This window comes from Rhineura floridana, chromosome 21, assembly GCF_030035675.1.
Source record: "Rhineura floridana isolate rRhiFlo1 chromosome 21, rRhiFlo1.hap2, whole genome shotgun sequence".
NCBI classification, from domain to species: domain Eukaryota; kingdom Metazoa; phylum Chordata; class Lepidosauria; order Squamata; family Rhineuridae; genus Rhineura; species Rhineura floridana.
The window spans coordinates 12,282,035-12,308,000 of record NC_084500.1 but is presented as its reverse complement, the minus strand read 5'-3'; the positions used below and the strand labels follow the sequence as shown (position 1 = coordinate 12,308,000).

The 25,966-nt window shown below is 42.1% G+C and overlaps 1 protein-coding gene across 31 annotated transcripts in view; it reads right to left on the bottom strand.

The window, feature by feature from the left end:
* MSI2 (musashi RNA binding protein 2) overlaps positions 1–25,966 on the bottom strand; it is a 600,705-nt gene that overhangs the window by 72,743 nt on the left and 501,996 nt on the right. For 30 of the 31 annotated variants that reach the window (XR_009759877.1, XR_009759878.1, XM_061605200.1 and 27 more), the window contains one exon: positions 24,701–24,775. Coding sequence is in view for 29 of the 31 variants with exons in the window: in XM_061605200.1 (XP_061461184.1) it covers positions 24,701–24,775 (75 nt within the window). In the remaining 2 variants the exon portion in view is untranslated. Of the gene's footprint in view, positions 1–5,591; positions 7,491–24,700; positions 24,776–25,966 lie in introns of those variants that run through there. The other variant, XM_061605231.1, reaches the window with a different exon arrangement.

Sequence of the window (25,966 nt, the reverse complement as noted above, 5' to 3'; positions counted from 1 at the left end):
ACCATATAAAAGGACAGTCCGGACTGGTGGAGTCCCTGGTGGTGCCTAGTGACAGGCAGTAGCCACGCGCAGGTAGGAACCTGACAGGGAGAGCCAGGGAAGGGCGTCACAGAGCCATCAGGGCTGAAATGGCTAGGAAGGAGGCCAACTCTTGGAGGTTCCCTACAAAGTACTAGAGATTTGCTGCCTTTTGGTTTTAAAATTAAAGTTCAAAACTCAGGAGAGGGATTTGGAATTTCCCTGTGGGGTCTGGGCGCCAACTACTCACACCCTCATGGTTATGACAGCGGTGACTTATGCAACTTCAGTAGGGCAACCAGACCTCTTTCTGGATCAACATTTTCCACAGCCCAAGCTTTTAATAATGTTGCTGTCAAACTTTGGAAGTAACTGGTTAAAAATCTGTTCAACCTGGTATACAACTTTCCAATTCAAATGCTGGCAAATGTGCCTGGGTTAATCAAGGGCATTTCAGGACAGCCTGTGATAATATGAAATTATTTCCTTGGCAAGGGAAGGGGGGAGAGGGAGACATTCAGATGTATTTATTTATAAGTGTCTTTAATTTTTATTCATGAATGACTGGCTGAGTGGGGAAGTCTTATCATCACAAGGCTCAGAAGAAACAGACTTCTTCCAAGCAGACTGCAGAGAGCTATGAAAAGTGCTGCTTGTGAAGGATACTGATTATACAGACTGCAAAAGGACTGGGGAAGATCCTCCTGTTTCAAACCCAGGAAAACTGCTGCCTGACAGTGTAGACGATACAGAGCAGTATGGACCAATGCTCTAACTTGGTATAAAGCAGTGTCCTGTGCTCCTATGATGTACATGTTGCATGGAGGCAAGGTCTGGGTCAGACTCCCCTGGGAAACCAGCCTAATCTATCCTGCATAGTGGAGTTTAGGATGGAGGTGATGTGGATTGGAGGTTCTCTGGTCCAGAAATTGGATAGATGGTATGTTCCGGATGGAGTCACACTCTCCGGTTTGTAGTCCCGGAGTGCTCTTGGAGCCATCTCTTGTCACTGGAAGCCCAAGTGGCTTCTGTGCAAGGAGTGCTTACTATCAGCTACGGCTGTTCCTGGATGGAGAGAGTCTTGCCACTGAGATACCACACCCTAGTAACCTCCTGACAGGATTACTGTAAAGTGCTCTATGTAGGGCCACCCTTGAAGATAATTTGGAAGCTGCAACACATCCAGAATGCAGCTGCTAGATTGCTGATGAACACAACCAGGCAGGATCACATAACATTAGTCCTGAAGAACCTGCACTGGTTGTCTATATGCTTTTGAACCCAATTCAAGCTGTTAACAGACAAATAATAAAGCCTTTAGTCTAACAGCCCCAACACTTTTCTCTCTATCAACCTGTCTGCGTATTAAGATTAGATGGAGGCTTTTCTTGTGGCCAGGGAAAGTGCACAGCATGATGGTTCAAGAAAGGGCCTTTGGGGATGTGTCTGGTGTTTAACTGGCACCGATACTCAAGTGAGTCCAAGATGGATCTTTTTTTTCCCCTCCAGGCTTTTGGAGGAGGTTAAGTAATGGGGCCAGTCGCTATTTGTGTGCTCATCTGTTACTATTAGTATTGTATATTGTACTATGAATGGTTTTGGGTGGTCATGTAAGTTTATATTATTATATAGTGTAAGTTTGGTATTCTGCGGTAACCAGCCCTGGTATGATAAAGGGCAGGTTTACACATTTAAATAAATAAATAAAATAAACCAGCTGTTTCTCCACCCACTGCCCCAGTTCATGAGATGCAAACATCCTCTGAATGCCCACCACATTCCATTTTCACAAACAGAAACAAAGTTTTTGAACTGCTTAAAGAACAAGAGGGGGGCGAAAGTGTGTGTGTTGTGTGTGGAGGGCACCCAGGCTGTGCCATTTCATTTCACACTGATGGAAATTAAAATGGAAGGGTCTGACGAATGATAATTAAACTCACTCTGGCTGATTTAATATGCACATTGGGGAAAAATGTTTTATGCCATGCAGATGTTGCCAGCGCATTTTGGGTAAACAAAGGGGGGACAGAGCTGGAAGGATTAGGTCAGAATTGGAACAGCCAGGCATGAGCTGGAAAAAGAGGGGTGGGGAAGAGTTTAAGTGCTGCAGAGGTGAAGCAAACTGCCATTGTTTGCTAACCAAAGAAAGGGCTGCAGGCCACAGGGGACGTTCTCCTGCACAAGCTAAGATCCCTGAAATCGACAGGGCTGTGCTCTCCTGCTACTCCCATGCATTTCGGTGATGCTTGTGTAGGAGACCCTTGTTGCTGCATATGCACAGCTGTAGAAGATTCAGGCACCTTTCCCTAAGGTACAGTTTCTGGTTTTGTGGGAAGTGTATCATCCCAACTGTCAAGAAGCACAATTTTGTCCCTGGGAAAAAGTGACTCTCCCCACAGTTGGCAAATCTAACCTCAGACCACCAAGCCCAGATGTTTCTGGGAAGCCCGCAAGCATGGCACTAAGGCATTAGCTGTTTGTGCCCAGAACCTGTGACTAAACAGGAAGGATCCATGAAGCTATGATTGCTAATAGGTGCACAGACCGACCGACCATCCACTCATTTGTCTCATTTCTCTTTTAAAGTCATCTAAGCTAGTGGCCAATGCCACTGCTTGCATCACTGAATTCCCTAAGGCAACAATGCATTGTGTGAACCAAGTCTTTGCTTGTGTCTGTCCTGAATGAATCTTCTAGTGTTATGAGACAGGGAGAATGTGTAGTTTACACTAGAGAGGTCGCAAATACTGTCCAATTGATAACTGTGCAATAAACATTCAATCTGTATTCTAAGTAAAAATAAATACCACATATACAGGTAGTTCTGGTTATCTCACCTCAAAAAGATATAACAGAGCTGGCAAAGGCCAACCAAAATGATCAAAGGACTGGAGTGCCATGGAAGCCTATAGTAGCCTTCCCTAACCTGGTGTCATCCAGATGTTGCTGGACTACAATTCCCATCAGGCCCAGCCAGCAGGGCTAATGGCCAGCTATGATAGTAATTGTAGCCCTACAACATCTGGAGAAGACTGGGCATCTGAGGCTTTTTAGCTTAGGGGGGAAAAAAGACCAAAAATGTATAAGAAGACAGACGTTGATATTTATACGTGAAGAGATATACATTTTTCCTCTTCTATTCCTATGCCATTTTGTCAACATACAATTTCCCCCTCCATTTTGTGATTTTTCAATAAAAATCTTTAAAGGCCAAACTCTTCCTTGTTCCATTGCTCAAGTGCAGGAGCGCACATGTAGCCCTTTCAAACAAAAGGAAGATTATCCATTCCCCTCACCCCTGTCCAAAAAGCATGCCGGGGGGGGGTAACTTGCACCACAGTGCAGGGCCATTGCTAGTGCTATTACTTTTTTCATTATCTGAAAGGGTCTCATTCTCCCAAAGTTTAACAGAAGCAAGGCCACTGTTCACCCAAACTATGACCTTTAAAAGAAATGTGTTCAAGGTGGTTTTTGTCTTGTGAATTTTAATTCTTCACCTGTGTGGTAGCTGCATCTTTCAAACATTTTGGGCTGAGATTTCATTTTGCTGGCATGGAATCCAGAGCTCATGTTAGTGAAAATGCATATTTTACCTATTTGGCAATACACCCCTCTACATGGTGGGGAACATGACACAAACATGACACAAACCGAAAGGAGCACAAAATTGTATCCGTGAATCCACCTGAACACGTTTCCTTTCCATTTTTGCTCAGTGCCTTTCACTCAGATGAAAGCTACATTTGTAGCTTTGCTGAGTTAAAAAGACTCCCCCTCCCCCCCAGATTTCAAGCTCCGTTTTCAAAATGTATTTGTTGGATAAAATGATGGTGGTGCCACTGGGGTGCCACTCAGTTGTGAGTCTTGACCCACCAGCTGAACACCAAAGCAATGGAGAATTCTCTCTGCCACGTACCATACCTGTTTCTTGTATTCAATAATAATAATAATAATAATAATAATAATAATAATAATTGATGATGATGCAGGAAGAAGGATCTGAAAATCTAATCTGAACTGCACTCTGGTACATTTCAGGTTTCTATGAACTCTGCAACTTTCACCTACTTCTCAGAGTTGATTGAATTTTTGGGGCCCTACACAAGGTTGAATACAGCCAGACCAGGATGTAACAATTCCATGCCATCATCCTTTCAATTTACTCATTTTATGTCTGTGCACATACACATACACACATCCCAAACAACACACAGGTCTAGCTGGGCCAAACTTCGGGCACACTTCATGAGCTAAGAAAAACAGGCATCTTAATGTGACTCTGAAGTGATTAATACATTTCCGTTACCTTTAGGATTGAACACTGTAAATCAATGTGATCCACTCATTCAGTGGCAAAGGTCACAAAGAAAACCTGTCGTAAGGTGGAAGAAGGCCTCAGCGATGTTGCATTTATATTCTGTCAAGTCATTAATGTGATTTGCAATTTTTTTTAAAGACAGATGGCAAACTGCCGTGAATGGACAAATTTCATTCATTTTACAGCTGGAAATTACCACCACCACCACCACATGTTAAAAAACAAACCCAGTAACACATGGAAGTCAACCTTTCAAAAATCTTGAAGGGAAGAGGAAACCAAAAGATCTTGGACAAAAATTGATCTGTCTTTCCTTTTAAGTATTTCTTTGTTTGTGAATTCAGTGGGCCTTTTGTCATCCAACTCTTTAAAACAGGGATGGCTAACCCATAGCCCACAGGCCATATCTGGCCCCAAGAGATTCTTTGTGGCTCCCAAGATCTTCCAAATGAGTCTTCTTCCCCCACCTGACTGCTCCCATAGGTCCCCTGTTGTGATTCTGTGACACCAAAAGCTTTTATGTGGCTCTCCAGGGTCCCCCTTTCCCATTCATCCATTTAAATATGTCCATTTTAAAGGATAAAATAATCAAAACCTTTTTGTTTACTGACTGCTCCCAAACTGTTGCAAAAAGTCCTTTTGTAGGACCCCTAAGATCCCCCACCAAATTTGTCCCATGTTTTATTTTGTCTTTATTTTTAAGCAAAAAAAAAATGTTTTACTGACCACTCCTGCCCTCCTGTGATGCCAAAAGGTTTTTGTGACACCCCCAACTGTCTTTAAACCAAACAAATTTAAACATGTTTTTTGACCACATCCACTTTGACATGTGACGCAGAGAGGGTTGACCATGGGTCAATGTGCCCCTCGGTCCAAAGAAGCTAGTTACTCCTACTCTAAAATATTCCTGTGCCCATGAAGATTAGAAACATATTTTTGTTTTAGATGAAAAGCTGTGATAGTCAGGGGTCACCATGGCCCATCTCTATATTGTCATACTGAAGCAGATATGGATCACCAATAATCTTCGTATTCCCATTTCCTTTTATATTTTCAATTAAATATCTTGAACTGAAATGCAACCTGCAATCTGCAACAGAACATTCAAGCACACGGGGAAAAGGGTGTCATGCTTTTTACTACTTACAGTATGTATTCTTTTATTGCATTTTTATTGGTACTGGTTATTTGGTGCAACAGAACTGAAAGAGCAAGCTAAGAGAGCAGAAACACAGCTTGTCTATTGGAGCAATTTATTATCATTTTTCTACCTTGGTTATTTACAGGGATTTTTTTTTCCAAAAAAGAAAAGAACAGAAAAGCACTGATGAACTACTTACAAAATAAACCAAAGGAATTTTTAAAAAATCATACAACAGTTAAAATATCTGTAAAAGCATGCATTCTAAGACAAGATCACAAATGCAAAGCAAACCATAGTGGGGGGGGGGAAACAACCCCCAAACAATAAATTAAAAAGGCCATACAGGTTTTAAAAGCCGTAGCTTGCCAAAAAAAGAGAAAAAGATAAAACATAAAAGAAAACCAAAGTTATTACATCAAGCACCATCAGTAAACGAACAGCACAACTCCGACTGCAGTAACTTGGACATTTTAAACAAGTGAATTAAACAAATATTTTAAAATGCATCATAGTCCTACTGTAAGCATGCAGCCAATTTCTCACAAACATAGAAAATTAGTAGAAGGGCTTATTTCCTTTGTTGCATTTTAAAAACAGGAGTGTCCCCAATCTTGTCCTACAGCTAGAAAGTCAGCTCTTCTAGATGTCTTTGGCACACTGCACAAGTGCAAGGGCAATCTGAGGCATCTGCGCAGCATGAACGTCTAAAAGCCACAGAGCAGAGACACTGCGGCCTAGCTTCTCAAAGAGGTGCTCAACTCATGTCTGGACTACATGCAGCAGCAGCTCACAAAACAGAATGCTCCCATCTGAGCACATAGAAAACTAGCATTTCAGGGAGAAGCTAGACTAGAACCCTTCTTTCAGATATCTAGATTTCTATATGCAGGCAATGCTTTTATGTAGAAGATTCCATCATGGGGGCCCCAACCTGTGGTCTGAAGGTGGCACAGCCCAGGCACAGTGACCACCCACCGCAAGGAGAAACTAGGCCTCAGCCAACTCAGTTTAGTTTGCCAAACTGGCTGCCAGTAGTCCACTCAATTAAGCATGGGTAGGGCTGGGCTACCACTTACCAGGAAGTACATGTCATGATGATATCACAACATGGGGAAGCGCGCCTATGTGTTACAGGAAAGAACTGGCTTCCGGGATTCTGGGACATTTGGCAGCAGCTCAATGTGCAATCAAAATGTGCAATCAGACCAATGATGAGTCCTGTCATCTGTGACTTCATTGGCAAGGTGGCTTCACATTTAAGAGGGGGCACAATTGGGTTCTCTAAGCAGAGCTCTTGGCTGGTTATTTGGACCAGTCTCCAATGCTTTTGTGAAGGTGGGGAGCAGGTCACAACGTACTGGCCACTGGAAGATCCATCCAAAACCAAAATAAACCTTCAAGGGCATGGGAGGGGGACTGATCATTACACAGTTGCCAGCGACTTGGATTAATTTTAATGAAGACTGGAACATGCATCTGAGATAATTATTGTCTAACAGCCATTAACAACCACCATTCTGAATGTTGGCAGCTGATACTTGCTGTTGAAGCTCAGATGTGAGGATAGCAATAAGTGCCAGTCAAAATGTCCTCCCAGACTTTTCAAGATGGGTCAAATGGCACATTTCAATGAAGACAAGTGAATTATCCCTAAAAGTTTGTGAGAAATTGTAACGCCATCACCCACAGCCCACCCCAGTGTGCGAGTTACATTCCACGTGGGCATTAAAAAATAAACTCATACAAGCAGAGGAAATAAAAATAAGATGGCAAAATAAAAAAACAGGAAAAAAAGATATGGAGATTTTCTCTTTTTTTAAAAAAATAGTCCAGTCAGTCAAAGGAGCCAGTAAGAGCAGCATTTTTTTTCCAGTGGAGAGTGATATTAATGTATGGACCACCCAGGCTTTTTCTCTCTCTCATTAGTACTGCAGTAAACCCCGATTAATTTGTTATGCATCTTTAAGAACTAGTTGATAAAAATTATGTCTTGTGAAATCGGCAAATAGTCTGCAAAGTGAAATAAGAACAGAAATTAATAGATTAAACTGTAAAGATAAATTCCACAACTTTTTTTTTAAGGGAAACAGGATAGTGAAAATTTTGACTGGTTTCAAAAAAGCGTAACGACCTATTAAAGCCTGCAAGTTCAGGTGGGCGTGGGGGTGGGGAGAGAATGACACTGGGTGAGAAAAACTACAAGTGCAGCCTGATCCTATGCCAGTTTAGCCAGTAGAAGGTCCCTCCGAGTACAGTGGGACTTGCTCCCAAGTTGTACAGATTAGGGTACCTTAGATGCCAAAGTGTGCAACATTTTTCTCCAGCTTCCCAGCGAGGCCAACCTTTTTTCATGAATTACTGAACAGATTACATAGTTGATATATTATTTATACTACATATTAAATGTGTATACCACTTTCTGACATTTTTTTACAAAGCAGTTCACAATTAAAGCAATAAAAGCGCAATACAGAATAGCAATTCATCACACAGCATTTTTTAAAAAAATCAGGGAAAGTGACACATTCCAGAAAGGAGAGTTGAACAAGTAAGGCTTACGATTGGGGCAAGAAGAATCACTTTTTTAAAAAGAGATGATGATGATGATTAAATTTTGCTTGCCTCCGAAAGGCAGAGAGGGGAGGGTGGACAGGTGACACTCCCTGGGCACAAAGGGTGTTCCATAGCTATGGTGCCACCACCTGAAAGGCTCTGGATTTTGGAGGCACTCTTCATATCTCAGACGGGAGGGGTATTTGTAAGAAGGCCACCTCCTCTGATCTTGATACATGGGATTAGATGGGGTAGGTACTCCTTTAAGTACAGTAGGGCCCCGCTTTTCGGCGTTCAGCTAATGCAGCGGCTTTCAATTATGAGTAAGGCCCCACTCATACGGCACTTGCTCTGCTTTTATGGCATTTTTCGGGTGTTGGGCACCATTTTATTGACAGAGTTCCGCCTTTTGGTGGGTTTCGCTTTTAGGCAGGGGTCTGGAACATAACCCGCCGTATGAGTGGGGCCCTACTGTAACTAGGACCTACACCAAATAAAGGTTTAAAGGTCAAGGCCAGCATCTTCAGATATGCCTGAAAGCCAACTCGTAGCCACCAGAACACTCCCTCTGCCTATCTGCCAATGAAGGGCGCTCACTATTACATGGGCAAGGCTATTTCTGCCACAAAGCCAGGCCTGAAAACAAATTAAATGTACCCAGGTAATAATCAAGTCCCTTGGAAGAGAACTTGGAGATGACCAATCATCCTGTCACCTTCCCCAATAAGGGAAGATTAGAGACGCCTTTCTGGAAATTGGGAGGCACTAGAGACCACCCTTCCCTTCAAAGAAGTGTCCCTATAAGCCTGACAGTTTCAGATCACCCTTAACAGTGAGCTAATGTCAACCATTGAGGGAGAAGAATCCAGAGCACAAGCAGTTGGTCCGACAGCTCCAAAGACCTTTTCCACATCCTCAGTAAAGAAAACTCATCCAAGTGATAAGAAGCAGACTACAACCCGAGGTAGAAACTGACATCCCAGAAAAGCCCACACTGGCATGAATGCCAGCATTTTATCCAAAAAGTATTTAGCAAACATGCCACACAGCGACATCATAAAGAAAGCAAAATGGCTGCAGCGAAAATGTAAAACAAAACCCCTAAAACATCTTCCTCTCTCCTCAAATAATGAAAACAAACACGCATAATGGAACAGGTGGATTGTGGCACTGTTTCACCTGACAAGAGTAAATATCACATTACCATGCGGTGTCAACTGGCATTTTATTTGCTTAAAAAGCAAAAAGCAAAAAGCAAATTTGAAAGAGAGCAGCTAGAAACAAGCCTGCTGATACCAGAATATAAAAAAAATAATGGCAGCGATGCGTCCTTTGCGGTGGTAACTTAACAGAAGACTATTTCATTATTTTAATGCAAGGGAGACTATTATTTTCTTGATGTAAGCTGACTTAGTTTAGCTCAGATTTGAGAACTGCACTATATTTGGGTTCAGTACCTGCCTGCACTGTGACGTGCACCTCTGACACATCATAAGGAAGGTTTAAGAAAAGCCACATCTAATGAACCCCAGGCTTTTGGGATATGTACCAGAATGTGTATCCTAATAATAATTTACTTGGACAGACCCAATCCTGGCTGGAATGGGCTGAGGAGGTTCTTGGTTCCACTCTCCTTTAGCCTAGTATCTGCTCAGAATGGGCATGTGGACATCAATCTGGAACTGCTCTAAAGTATTATAGTAAACGACCGGGCAGGGTCATATCTCAAACCCACCAACAAGAATCCTCCTCCTTTTCTGCTTATGAGGTTTAGGATGTGTGGAAGCCAGAAGGTTCTCCAACATGCAGAGGCCTACTTGCAGACAGACAGCCAAAATGTGTGCTCACCAAAATGACTCCAACCCCTACCCTGCAGGTGTGCATGTCTTGCCTGAGACCATGTAGATTTTTGAAGGAACTCCCAGCACCATGGGGTGACTATGGGAATGACCCCCTGGCTTCTCCCCAGATCCAAGTAAGCAGGAGCTCATGCAAGTTGTGCGCAGCTTCACACTGGAAATGGGGAGGGATGCTCACTGCAGCAACCATGGTGGGTGCATTTGCAGACCCCTGTCAATGTGGCCAGTAGGAATGGGCCTGCCCAGAGGAGAAGAGAATGAGATGTCTCTGAGAGAAGATTTCATTACAGGTCTGAGAATTTCTGCAGATGTTAAATAAAAACAGCAGGGCTGGAAATATATAATCATGGAATTGTAGAGTTGGAAGGGACCTTTAAGGCCATTGAGTCCAATCCCGTTCAATGCAGGAATCCAACTTAAAGTATACCTGACAGGTGGCTGTCCAGCTGCCCCTTTCATGCCTTCAGTGCTGGAGAAACCACCACCTCCCAAGGTCATTGGTTTCATTGCTGTACTGCTCTAACAGTTAGGAAGTTTGTCCTGATGTTCAGCCAAAATCTAGCTTCCTGCAACTTGAGCCTATCATTCCATGTCCTGGACTCTGGGATGATCGAGAAGAGATCCTGGCCCTCCTCTGTGTGACAAACTTTCAAGTACTTGAAGAGCGCTATCCTATCTCCCCTCAGTCTTGTCTTCTCAAGGCTACACATGCCCAGTTCTTTCAGTCTCTCCCCACAGGGCTTTGTTTCCAGTCCCTTGATCATCCTCATTGTCCTCCTCTGAACCTGTTCCAGTTTGTCGGCATCCTTCTTAAAGTGCAGTGTCTAGAACTGGGCACAATAGTGACGATGAGGCCTAACCAGTGCCGAATAGAGGGGAACTAGTACTTCACACGATTTTGAAACTATACTTCTGTTAATGCAACCTAAAACAGCATTTGCCTTTTTTGCAGCCACATTGCACTATTGTCACACTGTTCAGCTTGTGATCAACAACCATCCCAAGATCCTTCTCGCATGTATTGCTGAGCCAAGTATCCCCCACCTTATAACTGTGAACTTGGTTCTACTTTTTCCTAGGTGTAGAACTTTGCATTCATCCCTGTTAAATTTCATTCTGTTTTTTTCAGTCCAATGCTCCAGCCTATCAATATCCCTTTGAATTTTGAATTCCTTTTGAATTTTCCAAGGTATTAGCTATCCCTTCCAATTTTGTATCATCTGTAAATCTGATAAGCATTCCATGTACCTCCTCATCCAAGTCATTAATAAAAATGTTGAAGAGCACTGGGCTCAAGACCAAGCCCTGCGGCACCTCGCTCATTACCTCCCCCCAGTTTGAGAAAGAACCATTGATAAGCACTCTTTGACTATGGTTGTGTGGCCAACTGTGGATCCACCTGATAGTTGTTCCATCCAGGCCACATTTATGACTTTTTAAAGCTATGAATTAATAAATAAATTTAACCCAGCCAGGGCACGATGGCCAAAGCAGCTAAGGCTCTTCTCGGCTTATCCTGCTCTGTAAGGGAGAGTTTGGAACTAGATTTATGTGGTGATTCTCTGCCAAGACGAGGCAATATTTTCCATGAGTCCACCAATGGAAACGTCGTCAAACTAAATTAGATTACTGAATCTGGGTTGTCTGGTTAGAGACTTGGAAGGACTTCTTGGAGGGATAGAATTCTAGACTTCTACAACATAACATGGACAGAAGGTAGATCAGCATCCAGTTGTAGCTCATTGGATGATTTGCAACAGAATAGCAAGGAGCTCTCGCTCCAAATTGTTTTAACAATAGCAACAAAAATGTTTTTTTTCACCTAAAACACAATGCTTAAATGGAGTGGATTTTTGTTTGAAAATAACAGAGGGTTGCAATTTTATGGGCAGAACTGGTGACTGATTTAGTTCAGAACTGGGGTGGCTTCAAGCTTGTCAGATCTATATTGGCTTTTGCTAGCCCCCTGACACCTACCAGCCAGAGCCAGGTATAAAAGACCATGTAGTTAGAATTAAAAAGAACAGGGAGCCTCCGAACACATTCTGAGCCTACTCATTTGTTTTTACTACCAGTACTGAACCAAAATGAGCTTTCAGAATTTTTTAGGCTAATGTACATTCACTCTGTGTCCTCTTCAATGTACTATAAAGGCTCCAGCAAGAGGACAACAGCATACAGAAGTGATACAAGTGAACGTAGTGTTTTTAAGGATGCATTGTGGTCATACAGCACCTCTTATCTGTGTTCAAACTGAGCATCACCTCAACTGGATCTGGTGCTGAACATTTCTGAATGCTAGGGGATTGCACATTTATGCAACATGTGCTCCCAGATTAAATAAGCTTTCTATTTTAAGGCTGACCCCCAAGTAAACTAGGAGGGGATTGCAGTTATCTTTATACTGCATTCAATTAGCTACAAATAGGGATGAATGGGTTCACCTATTTCTGGGACAGATAATCTATTTCTGGTGTCACTTCTAAACATGTTCCTTCTTAAATCCATTCCATTGTTTCTGCATCAGTCTGTGAATTTTTTAAAAAATGCACAAAAAAATTCCCATTGTTTTTAAAATAAATTTATCTGTTGATTAAAAAAAATTGTGAGGAGAATTTTGTGTGTTTCCCCTCCCAAAATATGCATTTTAATATGCATTTTGGTACCTTTTTAAAGCCAACAACTGTGTTGTGAAATTTGGGAGAAATGCAAAAAACAAAGAATAACTGTGTTCTGACTGGTGTTATTAGTCTGGGAAGTGCAATTCAGGTCGGCTCACTTACAAATGGGGACCGAACCGGATCCTTGAGCATCCGTAGCTGCAAGGCTTATTGTAACTAATAGCTAAGCCTGTGTGACTGAAATAAACACATATTCTACCCGTTTACTCCGTCTTCAGTTCCTTTCCCTTCACTTGTCTATTTCAGATGGTAAGCTCCTACAATGAAAATATCAGTCACCTTAGTCTCTGTAAAATGCCAGGTCCACAATTGCTGCTAAAATGCGAACAACGAACACACCATTTCTTGGTGGCTGGCAGAAGACAAAAGAAACTGCCAAGAATAAAGAAAATGTACACACAAAACCTAAGAGTCGGTGCTCTGAGTGAAGAAAACGTACAGCAGTGCCCACCTGCCGCCCACCTAGCCTGGGCCCCACTAGTTGGCAGTGGTGTCATTTAAACTGGCAGCATCCGATCCATGGCAGCACCTATGAATGTTAGGTAAAGTCTGACTATGATCAACATCCCCCAGAGGAGAGTGTCTCAGTTTTTGCTTTTTTTCACCTGTGCTTGATAGGATGACAGACTTGGTCTGGCCTCAGCATGAAGAACACCAGGCCTTTTTCCCCCTCCAGGACTAGTATATTTGGCCACTATTTTGGCTGCAGCAGTGTCAAACTGCATGTACAACCCAAGCAAAGGATCAGTCAGGTTAATTGCCACAATGTATGGATTCCTGACTGTCTGCGGTAGGCTAGAGGGCCAAGCTCCCATCAGTGAGAGTTTCAATTTCACAGTAAACACACCACTGGGTCACATTCAGCAGCTGATGCCGACAGCCACAAGGACTAGAACAGAAATGTTTAAGTTTTGTTATTGCAAGCTGAGGAATCATCTTAGTGATTAACAACAACAAAACTATAGGGAAATCTTTTATGCTTCTGCTAGTGTAAGAGTATGCAAGCTTTTAAAAACACACTGAACTCTTGGTCAGACAGAACAAAAAGGTAAATAGTTTTCAGCAACACAGAGAAGCGAAGTTACTTATTAACATAAACAGACAAATAAATCAGGTGTGTGTGTGGAGGGGGGTTTAATGGAAACAGAAGATTATAAGAAATGGATAAACTATTTGGGCTTCCACTTTGAAAGTGCCTTAACACCTCACCTTTCACCTAGTTTGCCCCCCACACATCTACATGTTGCCTGTACCCTACATTCGACATAAGATGATTCAAAGGTTGGTGATGTTAACTGACTTGCCACAAGGCCACACAAGAGTTTTAAAGTGGGAGCAGAAGGGGAGCTCTAATCCCCCTGCTATTATTATTATTATTATTATTATTATTATTATTTAGTAATAATAACTTCTATCCTGCCCTTCCTCCCAGAAGATAAAACATTTTACAAACACATTTTTAAAAATCTTTTTGTTGTTGTTATGTGCCTTCAAGTTGACTACGAGTTATGGCGACCCTATGAATCAGTGACCTCCAACAGCATCTGTTATAAACCACTCTGTTCAGATCTTGTAAGTTCAGGTCTGTGGCTTCCTTTATGGAATCAACCCATCTCTTCTTTGGTCTTCCTCTTTTTCTACTCCCTTCTGTTTTTCCCAGCATTGTCTTTTCTAGTGAATCATGTCTTCTCATTATGTGTCCAAAGTATGATAACTTTAGTTTCATCATTTTAGCTCAAGTTATAGTTCTGGTTTAATTTGTTCTAACACCCAATTATTTGTCTTTTTCGCAGTCCATGGTATCTGCAAAGCTCTCCTCCAACACCACATTTCAAATGAGTTGATTTTTCTCTTATCCGCTATTTTCACTGTCCAACTTTCACATCCATACATAGAGATCGGGAATACCATGGTCTGAATGATCCTGACTTCAGTGTTCAGTGATACATCTTTGCATTTGAGGACCTTTTCTAGTTCTCTCATAGCTGCTCTCCCCAGTCCTAACCTTCTTCTGATTTCTTGACTATTGTCTCCATTTTGGTTAATGATTGTGCCGAGGTATTGATAATCCTTGACAAGTTCAATGTCCTCGTCAACTTTAAAGTTACATAAATCTTCTGTTGTCATTACTTTAGTCTTTTTGACGTTCAGCTGTAATCCTGCTTTTGCGCTTTCCTCTTTAACTTTCATCAGCATTCGTTTCAAATCATTACTGGTTTCTGCTAAGAGGATGGTATCGTCTGCATATCTTAAATTATTGATATTTCTCCCTCCAGTTTTCACACCTCCTTCATCTTGGTCCAATCCCGCTTTCCGTATGATATGTTCTGCGTACAGATTAAACAAATAGAGTGATAAAATACACCCCTGTCTCACACCCTTTCTGATGGGGAACCAATCATTTCTCCATATACTGTCCTTACAGTAGCCTCTTGTGCAGAGTATAGGTTGCGCATCAGGAAAATTAGATGCTGTGGTACCCCCGTTTCTTTTAAAGCATTCCATAGTTTTTCATGATTTACACAGTCAAAGGCTTTGCTGTAATCTATAAAGCAGAGGGTGATTTTCTTCTGAAATTCCTTGCTCCATTCCATTATCCAATGTATGTTTGGCATATGATCTCTTGTACCTCTTCCCTTTCTAAATCCAGCTTGGACATCTGGCATTTCTTGCTCCATATATGGTAAGAGCCTTTGTTGTAGAATCTTGAGCATTACTTTACTTGTATGGGATATTAAGGCCTCTCTTTTATAGAGTTCTTCAGTATATTGCTTCCATCTTCCTTTTATTTCATCTTGGTCAGTCAGTGTGTTCCCCTGTTGATTATTCAACATCCCTACTCTTGATTTAAATTTCCCTTTCATTTCTCTAATCTTTTGGAAAAGGGCTCTTGTTCTTCTCTTTTTGTTGTCCTCTTCTATTCTATACCATAACTATTGTAATAGTTTTCTTTGTCCTTACATACCAGTCACTGTATTGTTGCATTTAGGGTTCTGACCGTGTTTCTATCTCCTTTTGCTTTTGCTTTCCTTCTCTCTTTAACCATTTTAAGAGTTTCTTCAGTCATCCATTGAGGTCTTTCTTTTTAACTAGAGGTATTATCTTTTTGCATTCTTCCCTGATCATGTCTCTGACTTCATAGTTCTTCTGGTTCTCTGTCAGCTAAGTTTAAAGCCTCAAATCAGTTCCTTATTTGATCTTTATATTCCTCTTGGATGTTATTTAAATTGTATTTTGGCATTATGATTGCTTTGTCCTTCTTTAGCTTTACTCTGATTTTTAATACGACCAGTTCATGATCTGTACTACAGTCTGCTCCTGGTCTTGTTTTTGCAGAAAGTATGGAACTTCTCCATCTTCTCCTTGCCCTTCTTGGCTAATAAAAGCTAGCAGGGATGGAACAGTCGGCTGGGCCAGGGAGGTGATTAATGCCTCTCTGCGAGAGGGGGTGGTCCCTGGCTGCCTGAAAGAGGCAGTAGTGAGACCACTCCTGAAGAGACCTTCCCTGGACCCAGAAAATTTTAATAACTATAGGCCGGTAGCAAATGTTCCATTCCTGGGCAAGGTCCTGGAACGAGTGGTTGCGGGCCAGCTCTAGACACTCTTATTTATTTATTTATTTATTTCATTCCATTTCTATACCGCCCTTAGCCAATGGCTCTCTGGGCGGTTCACAGCAAGGAATAAAATACAATACAGTAAAATAAAAATCAGATAAAATCACTAAAAACATACAACATTGAGCATTTAACAACTTAATATAGAATAACTTAACAATAAACAGTAAACAGTAAAATGCCTGGGAGAATAAAAAGGTTATAATGTAAACTAAGAAATTTTTCTCTCACGAGAAACACCACCGTCACTCGCGAAACGTCAACACGCTATGAGAGACTATCTTGGGAATTATATTCTGAACAATGGTGAAAAGGGGGAATGGAGCAAAAAAGGTTGAGAACCAGACCGATTATCTGGATCCATTTCAGTTGGGTTTCAGGCCTGGTTTTGGCACAGAAACAGCCTTGGTCGCCCTGTATGATGACCTTTGTCGGGAGAGAGACAGGGGGAGTGTGACTCTGCTGATTCTCCTTGATCTCTCAGCGGCTTTCGATACCATCAACCATGGTATCCTTCTGGGGAGACTGGCTGAGTTGGGAGTGGGAGGTACTGCATTGCAGTGGTTCCGCTCCTACTTGGCAGGTCGCCTCCAGAAGGTGGTGCTTGGGGAACATTGCTCGGCACCCTGGACTCTCCAGTATGGGGTTCCGCAGGGGTCAGTTCTGTCCCCCATGCTGTTCAACATCTACATGAAACTGTTGGGTGCGGTCATCTGGAGCTTTGGAGTGCGTTGCATCAGTATGCTGATGACACGCAGCTCTATTTCTCCTTTTCATCTTCTTCAGGTGAGGCTGTCAATGTGCTGAACCAGTGCCTGGCTGCAACAATGGACTGGATGAGGGCTAATAAACTGAGGCTCAATCCAGACAAGACTGAGATGCTGCTAGTGGGTGGTTCTTCTGATGAGATGGTGGATGTCCAACCTGTCCTGGATGGGGTTGCACTCCCCCTGAAAGAGCAGGTTCGTAGCTTGGGGGTTCTCCTAGAATCATCTCTGTCACTTGAGGCTCAGGTACCCTCGGTGGCACAGAGTGCCTTCTACCAACTTCGGTTGGTGGCCCAACTACGTCCCTATCTGGACAGGGATAACCTGGCTTCAGTTGTCTATGCTCTGGTAACCTCCAAATTAGATTACTGCAATGCATTCTACATGGGGCTGCCTTTGAAGATGGTTCGGAAACTGCAGCTTGTGCAAAATGCAGCGGCCAGATTGGTAACAGGGACCAGATGGTCCAAACATATAAAACCGATTCTGGCCCGCTTGCACTGGCTGCCTGTATGTTTCCGAGCTCGATTCAAGTGCTGGTTTTGACCTATAAAGCCTTACACGGCTTGGGACCACAATACCTGATGGAACGCCTCTCCCGATACAAACCCACCCGTACACTATGTTCAAGATCAAAGGCCCTCCTCCGGGTGTCTACTCCAAGGGAAGCTGGGAGTCTGGCAACAAGGGAAAGGGCCTTCTCAGTGGTGGCCCCCAAATTATGGAATGACTTTAGTGACGAGGTGCGCCTGGCGCCAACACTGTTATCCTTTGGGTGCCAGGTCAAGACTTTCCTCTTCTCCCAGGCATTTTAGCATGTGTTTTATACTGTTTAAATTTTTAAATTGTGTTTTAAATTGTTTTTATAAGATCTGTTTTAAATTGTATTTGTTTTAATGTTTTTAGTTACTGTAAACCGCCCAGAGAGCTTCGGCTATGGGGCGGTATACAAGTATAATAAAATAAATAAATAAATAAATCTTCTGCTACCAGTTATATAATCAATTTGATTCCTATATTGACCATTTGGTGATGTCCACATGTACAGTCATCTTTTGGGTTGCTCAAAAAATGTGTTTGCAAGAAACAAATTATTGGCTCCACAGAATTCAATAAGTTTTTTTCCTGCTTCATTTCTGTCTCCTAAGCCCCATTTCCCCACAATTCCTAATTGTCCCCCATGATTATCAGCACATCTTGTTTTGGTGTGTGATCAATTTCTCCCTGTACTTCTGCGTAAAATCTCTCCAATTCCTCTTCTTCTGTGTTTGCTGTTGGAGCATAGAGTTGGATGATGGTTATGCTAATAGGTTTCCCGTTTAATCTCATTGATATTACTCACTCAGACCTTGTGTTGTAGCTCCTAACTGCTTTTGCTACATCACTTCTCACTATTAAAGCAACCCCGTTTCTTCTTATTTTCTCATTTGCTGCATAAAATATTTTGTAGTTGCCTGATTGGAAATGTCCCATTCCCATCCATTTTAATTCACTCATGCCAAGTATTGTAATGTTGATACGTTCCATTTCTTGCTTGACAATTTCTAACTTTCCCTGGTTCATGCTTCTCACATTCCATGTTCCTATTGTGTGCGTCGTACAACTCTCCTTTCGCATCTGTGCGCATCAGCCTCTGGGCTTCCTTTCAGCTTTGACCCAGCTGCGTCATTAGTCACAGCACTACTCATTCTTGTCCTCTGTTCTTCCCCAGTAGCTCGGTGAGTGCCTTCTGACCTGGGGGGGTCTCATCTTCCAGAACTATCTCGTGTTGCATTTTGGATACTCTGTTCATAGGGTTTTCGTGGTAAGAGATATTCAGAGGTGGTTTACCATTCCCTTCCTCTGAGTTTGGATGCATCTTAGTCTGATGTCTCAGCTTTGACCATTCCACCTTGGGTGCCCCTGCTAGGAGTCTAGCCTCTTGGTCTAGACTCCTGACGGCATTGCTCTCAGCTTCTTCAACACTCTCAAACCCTCTCACCACGTTCGAGTGTGCATCCTAGAGGGGTAAAAATCTTTAAAACATCTTAAAAAGCAATCCCAAGATAAACACAGACTGGGATAAGGTCTCTGTTTAAAAGACGTTGAAAGAGGAAGGTCTTCGGTAGTACCTGAACCATCATTGCCTTTGCTACTGCATTGTAATGTACTGAAAATATACATAATGAGTGTGTGGCACTTCACAGAATATTCAGCTTTGCAACTGGCTCAATCACAATGTGCAAGGCTCAGGGAAACAGTTTCTATGGCTCAGGCACCACTGCTCAGGGGTAGAAGAAATGTTTTGCACCCATAAAGTCCTAGAAACAACCCCCAGCCTCTCCAGCTTCTCTGATGGAGGCCTTGGATAGCCACTGCCAGTCAGTAGACAATACTGGGTCACTTCCAGACAACCTGCCCATTGAGCATTTTATCCTGATCAGTTTGCACAACGTTTGTAGGGAGGTTAGATAACACCGGCTGTTTATTCAGCATTGTTCCGATTTGTTGGTGGGGAGGTTGTACAATGTTGGGTCAAGCAACTGTCATCCCAAAGTTTGCAGCGCATGTTCCCACCCCTTTCCTTAATGCAAAATGTCCAATTGGGGGGGAGGGGGGAAGTGAGTGTGTTGCACAAGAGTGCTAAATCAACTTTAATAGTACAACTGGCACGTGACCGAATAGCGACTGGAAGCATGCTTGGGCTCCAGAGACAAGTGATCTGCCTCATTATAAAGCCCTCTTCATGCATTCTACATCAGTTTTAATCAAACAGAGTTTCCTATTTACATCTCAACACTTCCATCTGGATGGCCCTTTATCACATGTACCAGAATGATTCTTTTGTTATAAATACAGCAGCTGACCATTGTATCCATGATATCAGTGAGAGTTAGTTATCTGCCCAACTAGAAGCTAAACAGACAGGGATTCACCCCACTGTCATGTCTGTCTGCTGTTGCACTTGCACAGCAATGAATGTCAACGAGACTGCTACTTAAAACACTCCTCATAAACATCAAGGCTAACTGAGATAAAACCAATCCTATGGCACAAGGAATGAGGCTAAAACTTGGGAAAAGGTGCAAATGAGGGCTAAGGTAATGCGTTTGGGAAATGTAAAACTCTCGCTCTCAGATTGACCCTGGAGAGGAAGCATTTGCCAGGGGAGCAAATCTACTGCCAGAGTCTATAACCCCACTGCGACTCCCCCCAGCTGCTTTGGTGGTTCCAAACTTGTTTCCAAATGAGAGCTTACTTGTAGAAACATACATGTGGAATCCCAGGCAGGGTGGGGGGTGGGGAGGAAGCAACCAGGAGAAGCTCAATGAAAGAAAAAAAAGAGGACAAAGAAAGGATGCCCCACGTCACTTTGCTACTAAAAACTGCCCAAAACCAGTGTTTATATACATGAAAGAGAAGTGCACAGGCACATAAATTCATGCATCTTAACACTAAGGCAATGTGTCAGAGCTTGGAAGAAATTAGTAACAAAAACGAATTACTTGGAATTTATTACTTTGTTTGAGGAACAACTGGGTAATTTCTTTACATTTTGACTGTAATAGAACAAGTAATTTTATTACTTTTGAGGAGTAATTGTTAGGTTTCCAGCATTACTTTGGGGTGTTGCTGGGAGGGGGGAGCAGAGGAAGTCTGTTCCTCTGATTCATGGATGAAAATAATGTGCCTCAAACTGGGCTTCTGCACAGCATTGCTCTTCCCTTGTGCTCTGGGGGTGTTTAGGAGGCAACGAGGGAGGAGGTGGAGAGCAAGACAAGGGTGGAGTAGGGAAAAGAATTGTTAAAAAAATGGACAGTGGTGGAGAAGAATGGAGTGGAGGGAGAAAGGAGCCAGAGGGCAAGGACATGGATGAAGAAGGAGGCAGCAGAGGAATGGAGATAAAGAACTGTGGAGGAGACGACGGCGTGTGTGTGTGTGTGTGTGTGTGTGTGTGTGTGTGTGTGTGTGTGTGTGTGTGTGTGTGTGTGTGTGTGTGTGTGTGTGTGTGTGTGTGTGTGTGTGTGAGAGAGAGAGAGAGAGAGAGAGAGAGAGAGAGAGAGAGAGAGAGAGAGAGAGAGAGAGAGAGAGAGAGAGAGAATACTGTGTTTGCTCTTGGTGTGAAAAGCAGCCTCTGCCACCCTTGCTGCCTATTCTGATGCATTTGCAGTGTTTAAACTTTTTTGCACCCCAGGGGAAAATGTTTGCTTACGTGGGTGTGCCTTAGTTCATGGTAGGGCAGGGCCTGGGAGGTGTCTGAGTGAGAGAGATGATGCTTGATAGGTGAGAGTGTTTTTTTTGTGTGTGTGTGGGTTGCAAAGTTCTGAGCAGTGGCCTCTGCCTCCCTCCCCACCTCCCTTACCAGTGGAGAGACCATCACTGCTACTTTATGGATAAAAAGAATTATTCTACTCCCTCTGTGTGTGTGTTTATTTTTAATGTTGTTTTAGGTTATTTAGGAGTGCAGCCACCAAGGCCAGCACCTTGCAGGCACTCCAGGTTTTTTTTAAAAAAAACCTTAAGTGTAATTGTAGTGATTACTTTTGAGTAACAGTAAAGCAATCAATTCCTGTCAGAACAATTGCAACTGTAATGCTAATTTATTCCTTTTGGGGCCATGTAACAGGAATTGTAATTTATTCCTTTTTAACACTAAGCTTCCAAGCTCTGAAGTGTGTAGGATACAACTGTTCATTCTGAACCACTGTTCACACTTTAGAGAACAATGTGTTTTCTGGAGTATCTTTCTCTAACCAAATAAACACCCTCTTTGATCTTTCCTCAGCGATGGAGAAGCAATTGCTGGTTAAATTAACACAGATGCAATAGGTGGAGAAGCACCTTCAGCAATGTAGAAAAATGGAGGAAGGGCTTAGTGTGAGGATAGGGGTGTAATAAGCACAAAAGATTTTCCTTATTTCAGTGCAACAGCATGCTCCTCTCTTGTGATTCCCAACAACAGGTGCTCAGAGGCTTCTTGCCTCCAACAATGGAGAAAGAACATATCCATTGTGGCTAGTAGCCACTGATGGCCTTATCCTCCATGTCTAATCCCCTTTTAAAGTCACCTAAGTTGGTCACCATCACTGCCTCTTGCGGGAGTGAACGCCATAGCAAGTAAGTCCTTTCTTCTGTCTGTCCTGAATCTTCCAACATTCAGCTTCCTCGGATAACCCCAAGTTCCAATATTACGAGAGAGGGAGAAAAACTTCTCCCCATCCACTTTCTTCACACCATGCACAATTTCATATACCTCTGTCATATCCCCTCTTACTCTCTTTTTCCCTAAGCTAAAAAGCCCCAACTGTTGCATGCTTTCCTCACAAGAGAATTGCTCCACCCCGTTGATCACTTTTCTTTCCCTTTTCTGAACATTTTCCAGTTCTACAATATTCGTTTTGAAGCGAGGTGATTGGAACTGTACACAGAATTCCAAGTGTGGTCACTCCATCGTTTTTTTTATAATGGATTATGATATTGGCAGTTTCATTTTCAGTTATAGTGCAAAAGCGGGTATATGTATCTAAATCTGCAAAGTATAATTCCAATTCCAATGAATAAAGAATGTTAAACTTTAATTTCATCAAACCAGTTATATATATATGTAAAAATACAAAAACAAAACAAAAATATATCAGATGAATAAAAATGTCTAAAATATCATTATTGTAAACATACATGCAGAATTATATCAAAACATCATCTGATATGTTTTTGTTTTTTGTATTTTTATGTATGTATGTATGTGTATATGTATATGTGTGTATATATAATTGGTTTGATAAGATTAAAGTCAAATCCTTTATTCATCTACACTAGCATTATACTTTGTAGGTTTTGCTCTGTAATTCATCTTTTGAGGTCTGGGTTCATATTTCATTGTTCTTTTATCTACTTTTATTTTCAATCCCTGTCCTAATTATCCTACCATAGAATTCACCTTTTTCACTGCACACTGGTTGAGATCGTGATCAAGCCACCCACTATGACCCCAAGATCTCATTCCTGGTCAGTCATTGCCAGTTCAGACCCCATGAGCATATATGTGAAATTTATAATATTCCCCCCTCACCTCAATGTGTATCACTTTACACTTGCTTACACTGAATTGCATTTGTCTTTTTATTGCCCATTCACCCAGTTTGGAGAGATTCTTTTGGAACTCCTCACAATCCCTTTTGTTTTACATGCCCTGATCAACCGGGGGGGGGGGAAGGGACCTTTCCTTCAGTGCCATTTCCCCCTTTGAATATCACCCCTTTCCCAGCTCTGATTTCTCCTGTTAGGAGAAAAAGACCTGATCACGAATCCCGATCATTTCATCTAGTTCGGGCCTTAAAAGTGTTTGGGCAAGAGATGGAAATAAAGGCGGAACTGGTGCAACATTTGTAAACATTCGTAACAATGAATGTGACAGTGGGTAAAATCTAAAACCCTCTAAGAGTCTCAACCAGCCTTAATCTGTAAGAATAAAATAAAAGTTTGAGGAAAATATTCCCAACTCTGTAGAATTCAGGAATGATTAACCAAATAAACTTGTCAACTAATGGAGAGGCATTTATTGTGATGCAGATAATCCTAGATAGTTTTTAAGGTTGCACTTGTTTCCTCAAGGTCTAAAATATTTCTAACATAAGGGCTGATTTTCTTTCTGTTCTGACCAATTTGTTTTTAAATAAAGATGCCTAAATGTGGGTTTCTTAATTAACCCAAGAAAGTCTGTTTTCCCATCATTTCCCTTGTATGCAATTACAGGATGCAGGGCAAGGTGGCGTAACTTCACACTTGTGACATGCATGAATAAACTTAACATGCAACACTACAGTTTCCTTGCAGTGGTCTCCAGGTGGGCCTTTGTTATTAGCAAGCAGAAAGCTCACCAGTCAGAAATTGGCTTCACAGCCCACCCCAGAAATCCTGAGGTGAAAAAAAGAAACACACACATACACAAGACACACTGAACACTTTCTGGCATCTCCAATTTAAGCTTGAAGCGTTGCTGGCATAAAACAAAATACAGGGCATTTGGTTTCAGGGACTGCCTGTTGATAGTGGCAGAGACAAAATGGAAGAGGCTGCTCATTATCGGCAGGAGGGGATGTTTAAAAGCCAGCCAGCCGACCATTTCAAAACCTCAGGAGTTCACAAAGTGATGACTAGTGGTATTAAACGTGGACTGAGCAGAGATCGCTAAATGCAACAGATCTGACAGCTGCACAAAAAGGAAGCAAAGGGGAAGAGAAACAAACAAGAGAGAAGCATTAGGATGAACCCTCGTCTCTGCAAAGAGTGGCGGAGAGAGCGAGAGCCTTGTGTGTAGCACTACCAACTTCAGCCTCAACTTCAGGAGGAGGATCACATATTTTACACAGAGAGAAGTAAAAGAGCCAATACTTTTTGTTGTTTTTAAAGAATTCTGTTTACAAATAACCAGTACCAATTAAAACCCAAAATGATTTCAGTTCTGTGTGTGTGTTCTCCCCTTTCAGCAAACTTTGATTTAGAAAATCAAACCGGAAAGAAAACACCTCCTTGAGTGTTACCTGAAAATGGGTGAAACGTGTCTTCACAAAAGGTCCTCTTTTTAGAGACACCCCCCCTTTTTGTCTCAGTTGAATTATGGACAATTGTAGTGCAATCTTATGTATGTTTTACTCAGAGGTAAGTTCCACTGTGTTACTCCCTAATAGGATGCGCTTCAGATTGCAGTCTTAATTGCCTTTCCCCCTTTTGCTTGATTATACATATACAAGTTTCACATACCTGGAAACTGATAACTGTAACTGGGGGCAAATCCAGGGTATCCTCGGCCATAGGTTGCAACAAAATTCGGGTAACCTTGAATACAGAAGTATTTGAAAAGAGAGAGAAAAAAACGAGATTTAAATGTTTGCTCTTAAACAACCTATGAACAATTACACCAAAGACAGGTGAAGAAGAAATTTGAGTTGTCTCCAATGCTAGTCCTACTCAGAGTAGACCTACTGAAAATAATGGACATGACTAACTTGGGCTCTTTAATTTCAGTGGGTCTATTCTTGAGTAAAATTTGGCTAGATATGGCCCATTGACTTTTGTACAAACCATTATGATTTACTCCTGTATAAAATTAATACCAAGTAAATGCCTTGTATTTATATGTGATGCCAGTGTGCTCAAAATGCTTCACATATATCTGAATAATCCTTACAACAATCTTGGTAGGCCCATACTATATTTTATCACAGTACTCATATTGCAAATGGGAGATGGAGAGCGATACATTGCCACTTTAACAGCAACAAAAGTTTCATCAACATCCTGACTCCTCCCAAGAAACATGTGGAGACTAGTGTCCTTTTTTTGATCATTTCTTCTCTCTTCATGTCTGAGGCCTGCTACTCATAATTAAAATGGATTCCAGTAGTTCAAGGCCAAGGACTGTGCCTACGTTTCTCAGCTGGGAAGAGTAAATGCCAAACGCTTAGGCTAAGCACATAACACAGGTTTGCTCTGACATTTGGAGAGCTTACAACAAATGTACTTTGCTTCAGAACTATTGACAGTTGGAGATTAAGGTACTAGTAATGCTTCATCCCAAGAGTGTGAAGGACAACTGTTAACACATCCAAGAGTCAGAGGCAGCATGATCAAGGAGCTGGGAAGATCAAGAGATTTTAATTTTATAGGATGCCAATATTCAACCAAGGGACCCCAATTAGAGTTCATGAAGCACAGGAGAAGCATCTGCAACATCTCAAAGTTATCTCCTACTTTGTTGATTTTTTTAAGAGCGAGATTAAACATGACAAGAAAAACTTGGGGTTCTGGTGCATCCTTCACAGAACCCATGCAAGGGACACACAAAGAGGAGAATCTACAAAGAACCCTCTCTCCAGTTGTTTTTAATTGGTTTGGAGCCTGGTAAGGAGAATAGTTGATGGGAAGCACTTGTTCTGTGTGCATCAAAAGTGCAGCAGGCAGTCACAAGAGACAGGGACTTTCCGGCCCTGGTACTGACACCCAAGGAGGTCTGCCTGGTTCCATCAC